The sequence below is a fragment of the Homarus americanus genome, unplaced genomic scaffold (genome assembly GCF_018991925.1).
Source record: "Homarus americanus isolate GMGI-L3 unplaced genomic scaffold, GMGI_Hamer_2.0 scaffold54679, whole genome shotgun sequence".
Lineage (NCBI taxonomy): Eukaryota > Metazoa > Arthropoda > Malacostraca > Decapoda > Nephropidae > Homarus > Homarus americanus.
Window position 1 is genome coordinate 2,233,084 of NW_024722701.1, and position 19,176 is coordinate 2,252,259.

General features: G+C 38.6%; 1 protein-coding gene across 3 annotated transcripts in view; it reads left to right on the forward strand.

The window, feature by feature from the left end:
• Positions 1-852: 852 nt before the first annotated feature.
• LOC121863065 (cyclin-G-associated kinase-like) overlaps positions 853-19,176 on the forward strand; it is a 29,755-nt gene continuing 11,431 nt past the window's right edge. For 2 of the 3 annotated variants that reach the window (XM_042361551.1, XM_042361553.1), the window contains exons 1-18: positions 853-1,043; positions 3,278-3,339; positions 4,363-4,537; positions 4,944-5,050; positions 7,147-7,308; positions 7,755-7,912; positions 8,227-8,438; positions 9,050-9,205; positions 9,756-9,891; positions 11,036-11,151; positions 11,323-11,531; positions 13,158-13,291; positions 13,885-13,998; positions 14,431-14,536; positions 14,670-14,827; positions 15,387-15,580; positions 17,204-17,337; positions 18,500-18,958. In XM_042361551.1, the coding sequence (XP_042217485.1) occupies positions 914-1,043; positions 3,278-3,339; positions 4,363-4,537; positions 4,944-5,050; positions 7,147-7,308; positions 7,755-7,912; positions 8,227-8,438; positions 9,050-9,205; positions 9,756-9,891; positions 11,036-11,151; positions 11,323-11,531; positions 13,158-13,291; positions 13,885-13,998; positions 14,431-14,536; positions 14,670-14,827; positions 15,387-15,580; positions 17,204-17,337; positions 18,500-18,958 (2,922 nt within the window). In that variant the 5' untranslated portion in view covers positions 853-913. The remainder of the gene's footprint in view (positions 1,044-3,277; positions 3,340-4,362; positions 4,538-4,943; positions 5,051-7,146; positions 7,309-7,754; positions 7,913-8,226; positions 8,439-9,049; positions 9,206-9,755; positions 9,892-11,035; positions 11,152-11,322; positions 11,532-13,157; positions 13,292-13,884; positions 13,999-14,430; positions 14,537-14,669; positions 14,828-15,386; positions 15,581-17,203; positions 17,338-18,499; positions 18,959-19,176) is intronic. The other variant, XM_042361552.1, reaches the window with a different exon arrangement.

Sequence of the window (19,176 nt, forward strand, 5' to 3'; positions counted from 1 at the left end):
TGGCTCTTCTGTAAACGAGTTCTGGTGTGGGAAACTGTCTGTAACATGTTAGTGAATCCAGACCCAGAGCAGCTGAGTTGGGGTCCCACTAATTACCCAAATGTAGCCACAATTAACTCAAATAATGGTCGTACAAGCGTAAATTGGGCTGTTAATCACTACTCGATTATTATTTGGTGTCAGTCACAAAAAATTGGTAAACTTAATCTGAGTTGTGTTGTGTTAGGTTAGGTTAGGTACATGGACTTGATCTATTAACTCAGATTCACCAAAATAACAATAAATAACGACATAATTACTCACGTCTTATAATGTAGAGAATAACAACACCTCCTCCTTCTCACTATTGAATATATAAAGCCTATAATAAAAGAGTTATTGTGGTATTTGATCCTTTTTATATCACTAATGTCTGTATCGGATCACATTTAAGGTGGTGTTGTAGTGATGTTACGTTGCTCTTTTGTTTATATGGGAGGCACCTTTACTGACCTTATTGTTACCATTTATTCTGAAGTACGATATCGTAATAAACATTTTAAACAATGATAAAAAACTAATTAATAATATTCGTCTTATATTATGGGAATAAGTTTGTTTCTTTTTGTAAGGAAATTAACTTATACGGTAAAGTTTTTTCTTTTAGCTGCATGATTTTACTAATAAAAGCAAAACGCGGGTCATGTGAACTACAGTTAATATGTGTTGAATATTTAATTTCTTTACATATTTACACATTATTAACATAAAATAATGATATAAAACTTCAAAACATAAACAAAAATAAGGGATATATTCTTAAAAAATAAAAATACCGATAATTGTAGTTGTGGTTGTTTTCGTTGTTCAGTTAATGTCTGTCAGCTGTCATGGAATATCTTTAACCTTAAGGTCGGATTAACTCCTTCTGGTGATGGCTGATCTATTTAAGACCGCCCTCGGCTACCTTGGGGCTAATGATGCTACCACTCTCAATGACTTTGTCGGCCAAGAAGTGGAAATTAATAATATTCGTCTACGTATTAGAAAACTTATAGCTGAAGGTATGACATTAATAGGAATATCTTATAACTTATTTTATTTAGGTAAATTTCTCTGGGGGTTGACGAATATGTTATGCCTGTGTGTTTTGGTGTGTTTTAAGCCAATCTGACCTCTATTTTTGGCTGGGTTTTTTTATGCCCCCCTAACAGTAATGGGGGTCAGCCTGGGGTAATCGGGGTCATCTAACCTAACAAAACCTAATCTAACCCCGGTAGGCTTAGCTTAAACTAACCTTCCTTAACCTAAATGTTTCGATGGTTTAAAACTTTGGGGCGCAGTACAATCCCTTAGCTGGGAGTGGAAGGACCAGCGATACGTAAGTATTGGATAGAATGATCGTCTTTCTCATAAAACTCGACAATAAACCTAAAATAATCATAGGAACACGATTGACAACCAACCTTGACCACGGCCATCGTCACTGTGGTCGATGAATTTCTAATCCGTTCCCAGGCTATTGGTCGAAAATAATCGTGAGATATCGATACATCATTGGTCACGACTGGATGATGTCAGTCACTATTGCTCGTGTGTGATCCACAATTAACTCGCTTTCACGCCGATAACATATCCTGAGACGAAGATCGAAAAATACGTAAAATCGATTAAATTCAATTGTGTCTATTTTCCATTTCCTCCAGGTATATATGGGGTTGAAAATGGTCAGAATAAGGAGGTGTAGATAGTCCACTAGTTTATACCTCTGGGGCGCTCAAAGTAAAGTAATGCCGTTCAACACAATATGGGAATGGCAACATAAGAACTCCTATATTGTGCACCAATTCCTGAACTTGGTAATTATTTGGATCTTGACTGTTGCTAGTTTGGCAGACAATTTTGGTCTCATTTTGTTCAATATTTGATGCTTAATACAATGGAGATAGTTTTGTTTTATGACAGATTGAGCCACAACTCTGTTAGAGCAATTTTGTGTTTATCATTAATTATATCTTGTTAATAGGAACAACTTTTTCAAACACCACTTCTGTTATATATGGCTATTAACCGAGAAAGTAAATTGACATCAGAAATTAACTCGTGTCGTCTGTTTGTTTATAGCCGACCCGTTCAGTCTGAGCCGTACTTTACTCTACTCTACTCTACTCTACTCTACTCTACTCTACTCTACTCTCATGTCCACAAAAAATGTAAAATTACACCTTGAAGCTTCAACAAAGTTGTTTTCATTGGTACCATATGTCAAAATAAGTACTTTCTGTTTAACATGGCGGGGATGGCTCGGAAGTTAGGGTAGGTTTCTTTGGTTGGTTATGCCAGGTTGTATGGGGGGGGGAGGGGGATGATCTATCCAAAACAACTCATTTCCAACAGACATGAAGGTCAAATTAGAATAAATCGCACCAAATACCATGGGAAAAACAGAAATTTGTGGCTCAAACTAAATTTACCCAGAATTTATATATTTTATTTTTTTGGGGAAATGCTAAAAAAGAATTGTTTTTTCAACTTCCTAATAGAAAATCACAAAATAAAAATACAGGATGTTTGGCTTATTTTTACATTACAAAGACCATTTTGCATTGAAGAGCAACAATTCATAACATAACCTAACCACTTTACCCCACATAGTATTAGTGTGGTTAATTTTAAGGTGAAATAAGCTGGGGTGGATGTTGTTCAAGTGATCCTGGGAGATATATGTTGTTAAGTACTGTACTGATAGTCTCCAAAAAGGTTAATTGACATTAATAATTTAAGTAGGTCGTAGGCAATTACCAAACAGTGAGGTACTACCGCCTGGGAAGATATTGGAAGCACAATGTGTTGTCTAATGGTAGACCCTGCTGCCATATGTGACCAAGTCCCAGGTTGATGATCTGACTTTCTGCCTCATTTACACACAATTGCAGGGTCTCAATTGTTTCTCTTACAACACAACATACATAGAGTACTACATCGTTTCTCACTCTTGATTTTATTTTTGTTGTATTTCTTTATGGTTCTTTATTATTATTGTTTTTATTATTTTTTGTATTTTTAATATTGTATTTTTTATAATAAATTTTATTTACTATGAATTATTATTATTATTATTATTATTATTATTATTATTATTATTATTATTATTATTATTATTACATTGTCGGCCCCGTTGTGGGTCAGTGACCTGTACCTGGGTGGGCTAATCCCCGTTGAGAAAAAATAAAATAAAAATGTGTTCACCTGTGAAGCTACAGTATTATTACTTATATTTGTCTGTTTTGGTTTACAGGAGGATTTGCCTTTGTATATGTTGGACAAGACCTCAGTAATGGACGGACATTTGCTCTTAAGGTATGTTAAGGACGTAGTACTGTAGTGAACTGTACTGAACTGTACTGTACTGTACTGTACTGTACTGTACTGTACTGTACTGTACTGTACTGTACTGTACTGTACTGTACTGTACTGTACTGTACTGTACTGTACTGTACTGTACTGTACTGTACACTCGCTCAAAATAATATCTTCACGGAGGGGTGTGATGAACACCACGACCCTTGTAGTCTGGGTAGGGTTGAAGCATCATATTGTCTAACACACAATCGTAAAGATATGTTTTGGTGTGAGTGTACAGTACATGCAACTTGGATTTAAATTCTGCAATGTTCATACAAAACTTAAATAACTTGATATCTTGTCAATTCCCCCCTGGATCAATGGTTCCTGTCTCATTTTCAGTTGTAGCAAATGAAGACAATTTGTTTTTCCCCTGAGTATCACTTACTTGGTATACTGATATCAGCTTGTGTAATGGATAGATAAGAACATAACTTATATGGTTAAGACAATATCAAGATATAGGATGGCTTCAGGCATATAGAGGAGGCTATGTTGTATAGATAAAATGTTCCCAGTTAAAACCATTTCCAGAAAGATTATTCACTTAAAAAAACTGTAGTGTTTATGGATCTAGAGAAGTCATAGGATTAGCTGGAGGTAGAGGCAGTGTGGGAGGTGGTGGCTGGAGGTAGAGGCAGTGTGGGAGGTGGTGGCTGGAGGTAGAGGCAGTGTGGGGGGTGGTGGCTGGAGGTAGAGGCAGTGTGGGAGGTGGTGACTGGAGGTAGAGGCAGTGTGGGAGGTAGTAATAAAAATTCACTGACGAGGAGGAAAAGTTGGTTGATGCAACAAGGACATTACACAAGAGAAGTGAGGTATGTGTGAGAGTCAGCAGGTGGGAGGGAGGCAAGGGGGTGATATTCCCCATGGTGGCTTAACATAACTATGGATGAATATTTAAGGTCAGGTGAAGGCAGAACATTTTCAGTGACTTGGTTAAGGAGAGACAACATTACAGTGTTAACTTCTCTCTTATAGCGACTGTTGGGTGCCGACCAGGTCTCCTGTGACGCCATACGTCAGGAAATAGCAATATCTAAACAGCTGTCTGGACACCCATACATTGTTGAATTTGTTGCAGCAGTGGCCATAGATAAGAACCAGAGTAAAGAAAACAGAAATGAGTTCCTTCTATTGAGTGAACTATGTACAGGTATGAACACTAGTTAATATGTACAGGTATGAACACTAGTTAATATGTACAGGTATGAACACTAGTTAATATGTACAGGTATGAACACTAGTTAATATGTACAGGTATGAACACTAGTTAATATGTACAGGTATGAGCAATATCTCTTTTAAATCCATATTCTTATTGTTATGTTCCTTTAAAGAAGAAGTTTACTTACAAAATCATTTCCTTTAATTCAGATACAGGAAAAAATTACTAGCTTGCGTAGAATGTAAAGTGAATTATTTGGCGACAATAGCACGAGGTGACGGGAATACACTCACGAGTATTAGTTACCCCTATTAAGTGGATGTTTCACGTTCCTCGTGTCTCATCCGAGGGATCGAACGTTTTGCCGTGTTGTAACGAGAGGCCGTCATTACAGGAGGTTCACTAGTGGACGCCTTGAGACTCTTAGATGGTAAGCTGCTAACGGTGGATCAAGTGTGCACCATAATGTACCAGACTACCAAGGCCGTACAACATATGCAGGTAAGGGTATTCAAAGGTTCGTTGCATCTCGTAATTATTCACCGGTCTTCTGCTTATACTTTGGCATTTTTCTTGTTTTTGTTTTTTTTCTCCTATTGACTAGCTATGTCTGTATAATGCCTCAATAAATTGAATTCCTTAATGACTATCAATCAGATTATGGTAACAGATTTAGGTACTGTACAGACATACCAGTGATGTATGAGAGCTGTGGTAAGTTTTATCATCAGTAGAACATCTGAAGAATAAGCCCCCTCCTAAGTGCTCACCTGAAGAATAGCCCTGAAGTTTAATCACTCAGGTGGGACTAATGTTCAGGTGAACCATAACACCTGGTGACAGTGTGCCGTGTTAGAGCTCAATTATGGTCTATGAGGAAACAGGACATACTGTACTCTACCTGAATTGGATAACAGTGAAAATGAAAAATTATATGCCTGAATTTATAATGACAGGTAATTGTGTAATTATGTAAAGAGATAAAAAGATAAATAAAGAAATAAAATAGGCAACACTAAGGGCAAGATTAAGCACAAGATGGCGGTGAGTCTGGCACCAATGGCAATGTTTTTATTTTTTTATTTCTTATTATGTACAGTATTTAATTATTTATTTATTTTATTTATTTATTTTTTTTACCTCCAATAAACATAGCATCTTTAGAGTTGTTCTGATGATTATGTCTACGATCATTTAGCTAGTTTCCATTTGCCAGTTATGGCTAGATAAATGGATAGCTGCTACAGATAGAGAGATAGTACAGAAGTCCCCCGACTTATGATCACCCGTCGATGCGAACGAGGTCCCATTAGGTCAATTAATTTAAGAATCTGACATAGGTACAGTAGCTAAAACAACTACTGTATCTGTGCAGGTGGGGGTCGATATGCTCCGAAATTTTACGTGTGACTAGTGACGGCCCTCATATAACAAAATTTATCATCCCTCTTCTCATATTGTTTCCCACAAAGTATGCACACATAGTTGTTTTAGCTACTGTACAACTGGTTTTTAAGATTAACATACAAGAACTAGTTTGTGTTGCACAGCGGTGAGGAGGAGCGGGATGCCTCACCCAGCCACGCACCTTGAGGGAGAGAGAGAGAGTACGCCTTGCCATCAACTCAGTAATGTGTGTGACCAAGAACAAACTGTTGTTTTTTGCTTATTAACCCTATTTTTCTGCCCTCATCGTGGCTCCCAAATGCAAACCTGGTGCAAGTGATGGTAGTGCATCCAAGAAAAGGAAAACATTTATAATGGAAGTGAAAGTTGATGTAATTAAATGTTCTGAAAAGAGCAAAGCTTCCTCAGTCATTGGTAGAGCGTTGGGCTTCAGTTGGTCAATGGTCGGAACAATTCTGAAAGGCAAAGACCAATCCACTCAACTGTGATAACAAAACAAAGAAGTGTATTGTTAATTGAAATGGAAAGATTGTTAGTGATATGGGCGGAAAATTAGCCAGCCCCAGGTTTCAATTTTAGTGTTAAACTTCGATTTTTACTTTCCTTCACTGTATTTTGTCATTCAATTTCTTCTTTTCTCTTAAATTAAGTGATTCAAGATGTATAAAAGGACTTAGGCTATGATATAGTGTACATAGGGTATGTTTTACAACTTACGTACATTTTCGATTTAAGGGTGTCCTCGGGAACGGAACTCGTTTGTAACCCGGAGACCCTCCAGTACTGACCACCATGCTTGTGTGACCTAGTTGGTGTGAGTAATAATAATGTGTACATGTATGTGAACTTCCTGCATGTATACATAAACACTTACATGAACACAGGAAAGGACAAGCGGGACACAGATTTACAACAAACTCACAGGAAATAAGAAATTAACCTCTTCACTACAGGGATGACACTTTTAATAGTTTATTTGGATAACCGGAGACAGTTTTATTCAGCTCAGGTGACCCAATACACAAGGGGTTAATAGACTATCTCCACTCGACCCCTCACTATGGGGACGCCACTTTTAATAGTTTATTTGGATAACAGGAGACAATTTTCTTTATCTCAGAGGTGACCCCCATACACAAGGGGTAAAATGCCATGTAATTAACGAAGAATTAATTTTTGTACTCCTTCAGGCTCAGAATCCCCCAATCACTCACCGAGACCTAAAAGTGGAAAATCTACTCATCAGCGAATCTGGCCACATTAAACTGTGTGATTTTGGATCAGCCATGACGAAGACCTACACAGTTGACTTAGTATGGAGCGCACATCAGCGAGGGATGCTGGAGGATGAGGTAAAGGAGAAGTTTCCTCACCAACAGGTTTTCATTTAAACATAAATTGGATCAGCTGAAGAATCTCCACCCCATCTTATTTCACATAAAGATTAGCTGCCCTAATGTTAACCTAGCCTAACTAAGCCTTGTCTAACTTAAAATAATCCATTCTAACCTGCAACTAGCCTATCATATTCTAACCTAACCTAACAGTAACAAGCTTGAAAGTAAAATGGTACTGTTAGGTGATAAATGTATTGCAGATGGTTCAAGGTGTTGCAGATGGCTCAACACACTACTGTATTGTCAGGTAATACAATATACTGTATCATGTGTGTGTTGCAGATGGCTCAACACACTACTGTATTGTCAGGTAATACAATATACTGTACCATGTGTGGGTTGCAGATGGCTCAACACTTGTCAGGTAATACAATATACTGTGCCATGTGTGTGTGTTGCAGATGGCTCAACACACAACACCAATGTACCGGGCTCCTGAGATGCTCGACACCTGGAGTAACTATCCCATCAACGGCCAAGCTGACGTTTGGGCTCTGGGCTGTATCCTCTACTACCTCTGTTACCTTAAGCATCCCTTTGAGGATTCTGCAAAGTTAAGGTAATATGTTATATACAGTGTAGGAACAGTTTATTTTCTCTGAGGTATGTGTCTGCTGTAGGCTCTGGTTATAAAGTTGATGTAATGGTACAGGTGCTGATGCTTTAGGCTGGAGTGGATCATAGTACTTGTCTATGGGTGAATATTTTTGACCTGGACCACCTGTGGGCTTTTAACATGGGTTTAGGTTAGGGAGAGTTTATTACACAATTTTCTTCTTAAAGACCATAGTTCATGTGTTAAGTTAGACCATATTGAATTTGTATTTAATAATCTTACCAGTTATTGGTAAAGTAATTTTTGTTTTTCTGCAGGATTGTAAATGGTAATTTTGCCATTCCTTCAAATGACGGCAAATATGAATGTTTCCACGAAATAATCCGAGGCATGCTGAAGGTGGATCCAACCAAGAGATTTAAGGTGTCAGATATCTTGGAAAGATTAGCAGCCATCGCAGAGACCAAAGGGTTTGACTTAAAAGATCCGTTAACAATAAAGTGTAAGAAGATTGAGCTGACTGTCCCAGGTTAGTGTCACTTGTTATACTGAAGTCAAGTGGGAGACAATTACTACAGGCAGTCCCTGATTTATGACTGTCCAACTTACAAACACCCGCACTTGTGAATGGGATCCAAATACATACATTGCAAAAATTTAAGTAAAATACCATTTTTTACATTATTTTCATTATTCTATATTGTTTAGCATCATTTTATTTACAGTATTTGTTATGTGTATTATTGTTGTTTTGTATGGGCAGAGTTGTGCAATAACCTAACCTAACCTATGGAATAAACACTGTTCGGACTTATGGACAAACTGGACTTTAATTATTTGAATATTTAATGGAAAAAAATATTGAGTCACGATTGATTTATGAAGTGTTAACCCTCTTAGGTGATGCGAGTCAAGAAGATATGAGCAATTTTTATACGTGTGTGTGTGCGTGCTTGAGTGCATGAGTGTTTGTGGCTCAGAGAGGAGAGTGATGGTGTATTTAAAGGGTCCCTTTCAGAAAGTTTGAACCATTATATAGATTTAAATTTTTCTATTTTTACTTGCATTTTTCTTTCCTCCAGAACAATAAATATAATGAAATAACATTGTAAGTATTGTTCACTTGTTTCTCTTCACCAGTACAACAGCCTGAGAGTAACGGCAGGGTTGGTGAGAGACGTTTGGCACCTCCCGACCGTCCCGACCGTCCTCCTGCCCGTCCTCCTGCCCGTCCTCCTGCCCCTCGTTCTCCAGTGCCCAGCCGACCTCCACCTCCAGGTTCACAGCCCCAGCAAGGTATATATGCATTATTTACTGGTTGTCTATGAGCTGTATATGAACTATTAGGCTCTACCATATCTAATAGGCACAGAACTGAAGTAGAACAAACACCACAAAAAAAAAAATGCATTAGTTACAATTTACAAAAATTGAAATTACTATAACATTGGAACTAGTGAGCGCATTGAAGTGTGGTTCAAGTATCGGCTCGTAGGATTCTTTTTGCGGATTTGAAATTGAAACTCGCGAAAGACGTCATTCTTGTCGTCTTTCGGGCATATCGGTGCTTGTCCTATTTGAGTCATGCGCGTCTCATAGGTAACAGTAACGAGAAGAAGTTTATCCGTGTTTGGGTAGAAGTTTGGTGCGTGTGTTACTACCTTTCACCTCTGTTATACATTACCCTTTTTGAGGTTTCTGTGTTTATTAGTGTACCTCTCATAAGCAAGGGATAATGAGAGAGAGAGAGTTGTAAAGGTAATAGTTGATGAGAGATGAGACATAATACCATTGTAAAGATAGACCAGGAAGAGGGACAATAAAGATAAGTTATTTACTATTACAGGTATGAGCGCTCCTGGTGTGCAGACTCCCCAACAAGCTGCTGCTGGCGGGTTGTTCTCCTCCATTAAAGGTTACTCTGGCAGTATCTTCAAGAACCTCAAGGATACTTCCAGCAGGGTCATGCAGACTGTTAGCCAGTAAGACCATTTTGATGTGTTGTAAACGTTTTGTAATGTTTATATTAGAATTTTCATTAGTCGGGTCCTAACTCATTGGGGTAGAATCCGAACTAACTCAGTGGGGTAGAATGCTAACTAACTCACTGGGGTAGAATGCTACTAACTCACTGGGGTAGAATGCTAACTAACTCACTGGGGTAGAATCCTAACTCATTGAGGTGGAATTCGTTCCTGGTTAGATTTGAATCTCATTTGAAATTCCTATATACAGGAGGTCCCAGGGTTACATGCACCTGACTTAGGAACAACTGCCAGTACCAATGTGGTTCCATAAAGGTTAAACTTTAAATTTACAGTATTTTATTTACCTCGTGTCTTATTTTTTACTTTCATTTACTGTATTTTGTCATTCTATTTCTTCTTTTCTCATAAATTAAGTGATCTTAGATATATATAAGGACTTAGGCTATGATATAGTGGAATTTTAAGCATTGGTGTGTAAGTACGGTATGCATATAGGGTACGTGGTTTAACTTTAGTCCATTTTTTACTTGACAACGTCCATAGGAATGGAACTCATACATAACCCAGGGACTGCCTCTATACAGTACAGCATGCCCTTAAAATTTACAAGAGTTTCAAAATGGCTGTCAATAGCCAAATCCATGAATATCATTTGCTGACCAGGGGTAGGAGGTACATTTTTACTTGTGTGCAAAGAAATGTATAGTCCCTTTGTGTTTGCCCTTAAGACAATTATTTCTTTTACCTGTATTATATATGTGTGAGTGTGTGTGTAGACACAAATACACACACACACAGATACACACATAAACAATACAGGTAAAAGAAATTACTGACTCTAGAATGAATGGGTCCCTGTCCCCACCACAAAAATGTTAGCAACTTTAAAACTACCCACAGACATTCTTGGGCACATCCAGGGTGTCATCCACAAATAATCAAGGACCGTGAATTGTCAGGTCATGCTGTACTACTGTATAAGGTGTATTTTAGTTACATTAGACATGCAGATAAATGTGAACACACAGTAATGTGGTGGAGGTATTTATTGCAGTGCAACCATCCATCACACACACACACAAAGAAGATATGACCCATTTCCCCCACAATGGCTAATTATCCATTGTTTTATTTTCAGGTCAATCGCTCGGACTGATCTTGACCTATCACACATAACATCACGGGTCGTGGCCATGTCGTACCCAGCCGAGGGGTTAGAGTCGGCGTACAGAAACCACGTGGAGGACGTTAAAGGTACAGCAGTCGGTCACAACAACGCTTCTGTATTGTGTATACTCTCACTTTGAATCTATTTATTGACTTGGTTTTGAATGTGTTATACAACTTTTTCATTTTACCTCATGTGTTATAAGAATTTCTCCCTCAGATTGAATGCTTTATCTCATTTTCATTTGTTTTTCGCAGCTGTGTTGGAGGGGAGACATCCTGGTCATTATGTGATCTATAATGTATCAGGCAGACAGTATCACTCTACAAAGTTCACTACAAGAGTGGTCGAGGGGAACTGGTCGGGGAAGAAAGCCCCGACACTGGGAGCCTTGTATAACTTGGCTTGTAGTATTCATGATTACTTAGCTAAGGATCTTAAGAACATCGTAGTTGTTCACTGTATTGTAAGTGTTGTGCTGTGTTGCCTTAGTTTGTCTGTGTATGCAACATTCCCACTCTAAAAGTAGGTATTCCACACGTTTCCTCATCTCTTCTTTCTCCGGCACATGAAATATTCTTTATGATTTACTCTCATTTCCTGACTCAATTTAATTGTAATACTGTACTGTAGTTATTTGAACATCAAGATACATTTACTCTTCCCTTATATATATATATATAATACCGGGTTATTACAAATGGTCTTCTCATTTTTATACGTTTGTTATGAAAAACAAAACTACCAGAACAACTTTTTCTTGTGAATCCATGTCAGAAATGAAGATTTTGTTTTACCAATGTCGGTAACTTTGGAGATCTTGAAGAGGCTGTTATCAAAGTTCACTTTATGTTACAAAATGTATAGAGGGAAACACTATCACTCTGTTGTAGTGACGTAACCTGTGAGTTCCCAATATGTTTCCTCAAATGATCGTAAATACAGTTAACCCTCTCACTTCCCTACCTCTCGGATCCGGATTACGGTTGGTCTGGACCGACATCTGGATGTGGCAGATCCCTATCCGGTCTCTTTCTCTCAGTCCGTATGCCGTGTTTACTCCCCCACTGCTAAAATGGACCCAGTCCGCATCGTCTCCTGGACCAAACTGTGGTGTTTTGGTTCTTTTTCAACTCGTATTTTTGGGTCGATTTACTGTACTTAACTTTTTTCATTTATTTTTACTCTGTTTCACGTACACAACATCCTACATACATATTGTGAAAAAAGTAAAAGAAATAATTGTCCTATGGGTAAACACATAAGGGAATTTACATTTTTTGCACACAAGTTAGCTGACTGGGGGGGAGGGAGGGAAGATGGTCGCAGAGTGTATGGTGGGGGAAGATGGTCGCAGAGTGTATGGTGGGGGGGGGGGCGTCCTAGCTGATCTTCGTTACTATGCTAAAAGAAGGAGTGTATGCAAATGACTTGTGAGGCGAGCAGGCTGACCATTACACCAAAGATCACACCACCCAAAGACCACACCACCCAAAGACCACACTACCCACAGGTCACACTATCATTAGGTCACACTACCATTAGGTCACACTACCCACAGAATACACTTCTGATAGTTGTAAATATTAAGTACAGTACATTATATATCAGTGTATTATTGGTCCACAAGTTATGAAGGTGTTACCAGGATGATGGGGATGATAATGTACTGCAACATGATGATAATGTACAGCAAGTGAGGGTGTGTAAATGGTCCAATTGGAGAGGTGGAGACCAACGCATTATCCTATGCATTTTGAGCACTGCTTTGATTTCTACACAGCCACACTCACTCACTGGTGTAGAATCTTGTAAACTTTTTTGGTCTATACTTGAGAAAAAAAAACATCAATAATACTTACTTTAGTGTTCTCTTAAAATTAGTTTGACAGTCTGCAGTGTGTTACAAAAAGTATATGTATGCACACTGGCTTATAGATATTTGTAATGATCACTTGAATGCTTGTTGATATATACTACAAGCATCACCAATATCTGTAACATGCTGAATGTTTTTGAGACACCCTGTAGTAAGAGAGAAATAATTGCACGTTATTAAACACATTTATTTTTTTCTGTCTCTGCATGATAGGATGGTAAAGCCTCAACTGCTATGCTGGTGTGTTCATTCCTCTTGGTATCCCACGCTTTCAAGAGACCCGAACAAGCCCTAAATATGTTTGCCATAAAAAGATGTCCGCCTGATCTCCAACCATCACAGTTCAAGTAAGACTTGAGATATTTCTTGAGACTAATAATTGTGGTACAAGGATGTGTGTGTGTCTTTGGGGTTAAGTTTACTTGTAATGCAGATAAAACAGGTCTTGGATCCCAGAGTGAAGCTTATGTATACTGTACTGCTGTCAAGGAGTAGGAGGAGCAAGAATGATGAGGGAGAAGGAAGGATGATTAGGCAGGAGGAGGAAGAGGTGAGGTAAGAAGCAAGGAAGATAAAGGAGGAGGAGAAGCAACACTTAAATTTATGGGTGGAAAAGAATGGAATTGAGCCATATTGTTGCAGCCCAAGATATATATAAACCTCCTCATACTGTCCACAACACAGTGAGTTTTGTAATGGGTCATTCTGAAGGGAACATACAGTACAGTACTCGAAATATGAATGCTCTATTTTGTTATGTCCTGGGTAAGGAGGAGAGTAAATTGAGTGAGTGAGTGAGGGAGTAAATATGGGGAGAGAGAGAGAGAGGGATGAGCTGTTATTCACTCGCACTCATTTGACATGAAAATTGTTTCAGCATTTTCAGAAATTGACACAGATGTATAAGTTATTCCTCCAAGTGACAGAGAAACTGTTTCAGGTACCTGGAATATGTGGGTGACCTGGTGTCGTCTCCACCTGGCCTACCACACTTCAAGCCTGTCACCCTCACCTCAATCATTGTGTCACCAATCCCACTCTTTACTCAGAGAAGGTAAGTTTTGTTGACATGACTGTGCATGTAACACCTGTAACATGTAACACCTGTTATGTCACCTCCACTGTCAACTTCTGGTAGTTACTCTATTGTATAAAATGATCAGGATTTAAATGTCCTCATTATACTGTTTCTTTTAGTTTTATGAGAAGGTATTTCTTGCAGTTTTGTTGCAAATGAACCACAATCAATATACTGTACAATATGCTCTTATTAAATATGGTCCACAAGTAAGAATTTCTTTTAAAAGTTCCTGTTGTATGAAACAATATATTTTTTTATCTGGTAAGACTGCCATTTGGGAGGCGGTGATAATTACATCTCTGAGTTTTTAATTAGTAAAGTTGCAATAAAGTCTTATTGAATCATTCTCAAATTTTTTTCCTTTGGTTTTCACAATAGAATTTTAATGCAAGTCTTGTGTCATAGGGATGGTGCTCGTCCATATGTAGAAGTGTGGCAAGGTGATCACAAGATGTTGTCCACCCTACAAGAGTATGACCACATGAAGCTCTACATGCCACAAGATAACAAGGTCAGTTGTGGTTAATAACACATAATGAATCACTCAATTACTCTGCTAAAAATTGGGTATAGTCATTATTTTGGGATGTTGTCGTGTTGGTGAGAGATTTACACCATCCCTGTATTAAAACTTTCTATTACAGATCATCATTCCTATCAATATACATCTAGTGGGGGACGTGTGTGTGTACGTCTACCATGCCAGAAAAATGATGGGTAAAGTAATAGGGGTGAAGATTGCCCAACTACAGTTTCACACGGGCTTTATACCAGAAGAAGATACCTCGTTAAAATTTAGTTTGTGAGTATTATCATCATTTCTTCACAGTATTAACTTTCGAGGAAGAGAGTATCGTTACAGGCAGGATTGATTAATTGATTGTGGTAATAACATCCCTAGTGATGCAGCAGCTTAGGTCATAGGCCACTGAATTAAACTTAAGCTTAGAAGACTGTCAACAAATAATGCAAGGTAAAAAAACATAAATAATAGCATAGAACTATCATAAAAACCATTTAAATGTTAGTAGTTAAACTCATAGCTTGTGTAGAAGGAGAGGAGCGAGGGTACACATGAGGCCGACCTTAGGATGTTCTTGTTGGTAACAGTACAGTATCTGAGGTTAGGATTAATGCCCTGTGAGTGAGTGACGTGTATCATCAAATATAATGTTAGTAGCCTCACTCACTCACTGTTCTGCCTTCATCAGCTTCTATAAGAACATATATTAAACTATAGACAGTATTAAATCCTACAAAAAATAAATTAAACATTTTAGGTTTGGTTATTACTTATATCAAGTGTTTGTGTGATCAGTTTTTTCAAATACTATATCTTCATTACTTAATTTTCACTTCAGGCGAGATTTGGACGACGTGTCGGAGCCCGATCGCTACCCAGAACGCTTCACCGTGACGGTGAATATTTTTGTGTCCGACGTAGACCGTACGCCACCCCAGCCTCCCCCTTGGGTGACAAGACCAGCTTCCTCTTTCAAGCCTCAGGTGGCATACTCTACTGCTATTGAGATGGAGGAAACAAGAGAAAAATTTGGTGTGTATCTTTCTGTAAATAAGTCATCTTTAACCAAGTACCATATGTGATAGTCTAAGGGCGCGGCCACACTCTGCCGTCAACGTGGGATCGACGAGACTAAATGAGGCACAGGGTTCCGACTCTGGTACGGTGCGGCCACTACACTGGCCTTTTTTTCTTGTTCATCTCACGTTGGCCACAAAATAGATGCTCGCGTGGCTGCGCCCTGAGGTGTCTGGGCTCACACTATTGTAATAGACAAGTTGCTACACTTTACTATTGTATAATTTGTTGCTAAATGATTTGTGAATTTATTATACTGTATCCTTGGATATGTCTCAGTTATTGTCAGCTCCATCAAAAATGTGTTCAGAATCAATCATATGACTTATCTCCCAAAGTCCCAGCCACCACCATAGATGGTGTCATAGATGTCATGCTTCACTGTGGTGTCATGCCTTGCTGTGGTGTCTGCCTGGGGGCTGCCTTATTATTTAAGACAGTACTGTACTTCTTTTTATTCCTCTCATCCCTTCTCCTTAACACTTTAATGTTGTTTACAGCGAGGCCTGAGTCTGTTATTTGCTCACTGCGGCCCAAACATCCCCAGTCTGTGAATGTGTGCGTCTCTCCACAACCTACGTGGTCACACTGTTCTGAATATTTCACATTTATTTGCATGTTTTATTGTTTGTTATTTAAGTTATATTTTATTTATTATGTTCATGATTCTGTGTCAACAACTGTCAACCATAATTATTGGTTTGAAAACTTACTAATGAAGGTTAAGAGGTTAATTATTTTTTTTTTTGGGGGATATTTTTATCGGTATACAGTAATGTATTATTATTGTCAGGAATCACAAAATTTTGTCATGTGGGACCCAGTGGTTGATCCAGGGGACACTTGGACCAAAGTCATAAGATTAATATTGTTCCAACTTTCCCACCCAGGTGGTCTCTCTGTTCCATCCTGTTCTCTTGTTTCCTCCTCATATCTATATACCATCTTAGTTAATCTTTCTTTTACTTATTTCACCACAACATATTTTATATCAGGTCTTCTCTCTCCTTCCCCGCACCTCATTATTTACCCCCTCCACTTTGGTAAGGCAAGATATAGTCCCCTGGTAACTCAGCAAGATATAGTCCCCTGGTAACTCAGCAAGATATAGTCCCCTGGTAACTCATCAAGATATAGTCCCCTGGTAACTCATCAAGATATAGTCCCCTGGTAACTCAGCAAGATATAGTCCCCTGGTAACTCATCAAGATATAGTCCCCTGGTAACTCATCAAGATATAGTCCCCTGGTAACTCTCAGCAAGATATAGTCCCCTGGTAACTCAGCAAGATATAGTCCCCTGGTAACTCATCAAGATATAGTCCCCTGGTAACTCATCAAGATATAGTCCCCTGGTAACTCAGCAAGATATAGTCCCCTGGTAACTCATCAAGATATAGTCCCCTGGTAACTCATCAAGATATAGTCCCCTGGTAACTCTTCTCTCTTGTTTGCATTTTAGAGCTTTCTGTTCCATCCCAAGTTCATGAAGGATGCTCTGTTGTGGGACGAGTGTTAGCCGAGTGTCCATGGCGGTACAAGAGCTGTAAACTGAGGTATTCATGATATCTTTATTTAGCAGCGAGTGCACATGGATCACCTGCAGCTCAGAGGCGAGATTCTGCACCAAGACCTGGGTTGGTCACCGCCCCAGCCTCTAAAGCTGACTTCATGGCCACAATCAACTGGGGTGGAAAACCAGAACAAACTGAGGTACAGTTTTGTTTTTAAGAAATAAAGTTGTGTTTTGTTGTGTGCATTTATAAAGTAATATGATGATTTAAAAGTCACCAAATTTGTTTGGATTTATAATTTAGGAAGATATTAATACATTACCATAGTTGGCTGATTTAAACCAGTGGTTTAAATTTTTTTTTTTTTTTATCTATGCCTTTTTTCTTGGTTTTAATAGTAGATTAGAAAAAGCATATGATAAGGTGAAGAGAAAAGCATTGTGGGAGGTTTTAAAGTGTATGGGGTGGGAGGAAGGAATGCAGTAAAAGCATTGTATGAGAACAGTGAGAATAAATGGGGATGAAAGTGAAACATATGAATTTTCTGTTGGCGTTAGACAGGGATGTGTTATGTTCCTTTGGTTGTTCAAGTTATACATAGACACAAACTATTATACACTGGTGAAAGTGGTGATAATAATAAGGGTTAACTATGAGGGAGTCAAGTTGCCACTGTTGACTGATTCTGTTTATGGTTGGGCTCTGGACATCTGATTCTAATGTGTTCAGATCACGGGTCTAGCGGAGCCAAGTTCTCTCTCTCTCTCTCTCTCTCTCTCTCTCTCTCTCTCTCTCTCTCTCTCTCTCAATAAATTCTTCAAAACTTTCAACTGTAAAAGTAGAATATAGTGATACCTCTAATAGCCAGAATGAGAGATTTCCTGGTAACGAGACGACTCTCTCAAAGCCTTGGGAACAATTTTCCGAGAAAATATCAATTCCGGCTATCGGAGAGTTCCGGGTTTGAGGGATTCCGGCTAATGGAGACATTACTGTAGTTCTTCCCGTGCCTTAAGATGAACTTAAAGTTAGGACAGTATTTGCTTTAAGGAGTCTGGGTGACTGATCAAAGTTTGTGTTATTTAAATTTTAGCTTTATCACAGTGATTATTTGTGATGGAAAATAGTATAAATGATTGTTAAATTATCATCAATGTTTATTACAATTAGCATATTAAAAAGTTATGAAAAGAGCTAAAAATGCTTAAAACTTATTAAAACCAACATAACATTAGAACAAAAAATGTTTTAAACAATAATTAAAAAAAAAAAACCAGTGGTTTTTGCCAACCCTGGATACTACAGTACATGATGAAGGTAATAAATACAGTACAATAAAAATTATTTTTATTTTATTTCAGACAGGTGAGGAAGTTGAGGATCTTATATCAGATGAAGAAGACGACCCAATCTGCCAGCAAGGAGACGCTACAGTTCCGGATGTTGGCATCTCAAAAGAAGCCGACTTACTCAACTGGGGTTTTTCAGCCCAGAATACAACAGCGACCGATGCCGAGCGAGTTACTAACGACATGAACTTGCTCGACATTGCTGGATCAGATGGCATGAAAAGAGATCCAAGTAACTTTGATCTCCTCAGTGGGATTGCCGGCGGTGGCACTCGCGAACCGAAAGCCAATTCTTCCGTCAACGCCGGAGAAACCGCGAGCGCTCAAGAAAATTTGTTTGATCCATTTGGGACTTCAACTGGTGACCCACACTCAGCAGGTGGTCAGGCAGCTACACAAGATCTCTTTGGTTCATTTGCAGCACCTCAGCCACAGCTAAAAAACAACCTATTTGGTCAGCTGGGGGCACCGGTAGGTTATAATACAACCCTTGCAAACTTGTCTTGTAAAAAACCCAAATGTGATAGAATTTATCAAAGTATAGAAGTGGGATTATTGAAGTAATGTAGTGGACGTTGTTGGTAGTGTAGTGGGTGTGAAGGACCTCTCACGCTTATGTCTCGGGAGGGCAAACATCGGCCCTGACATGGTGGGAGTGTCTTGACAGGTTTACTCTACCATTTGATCTG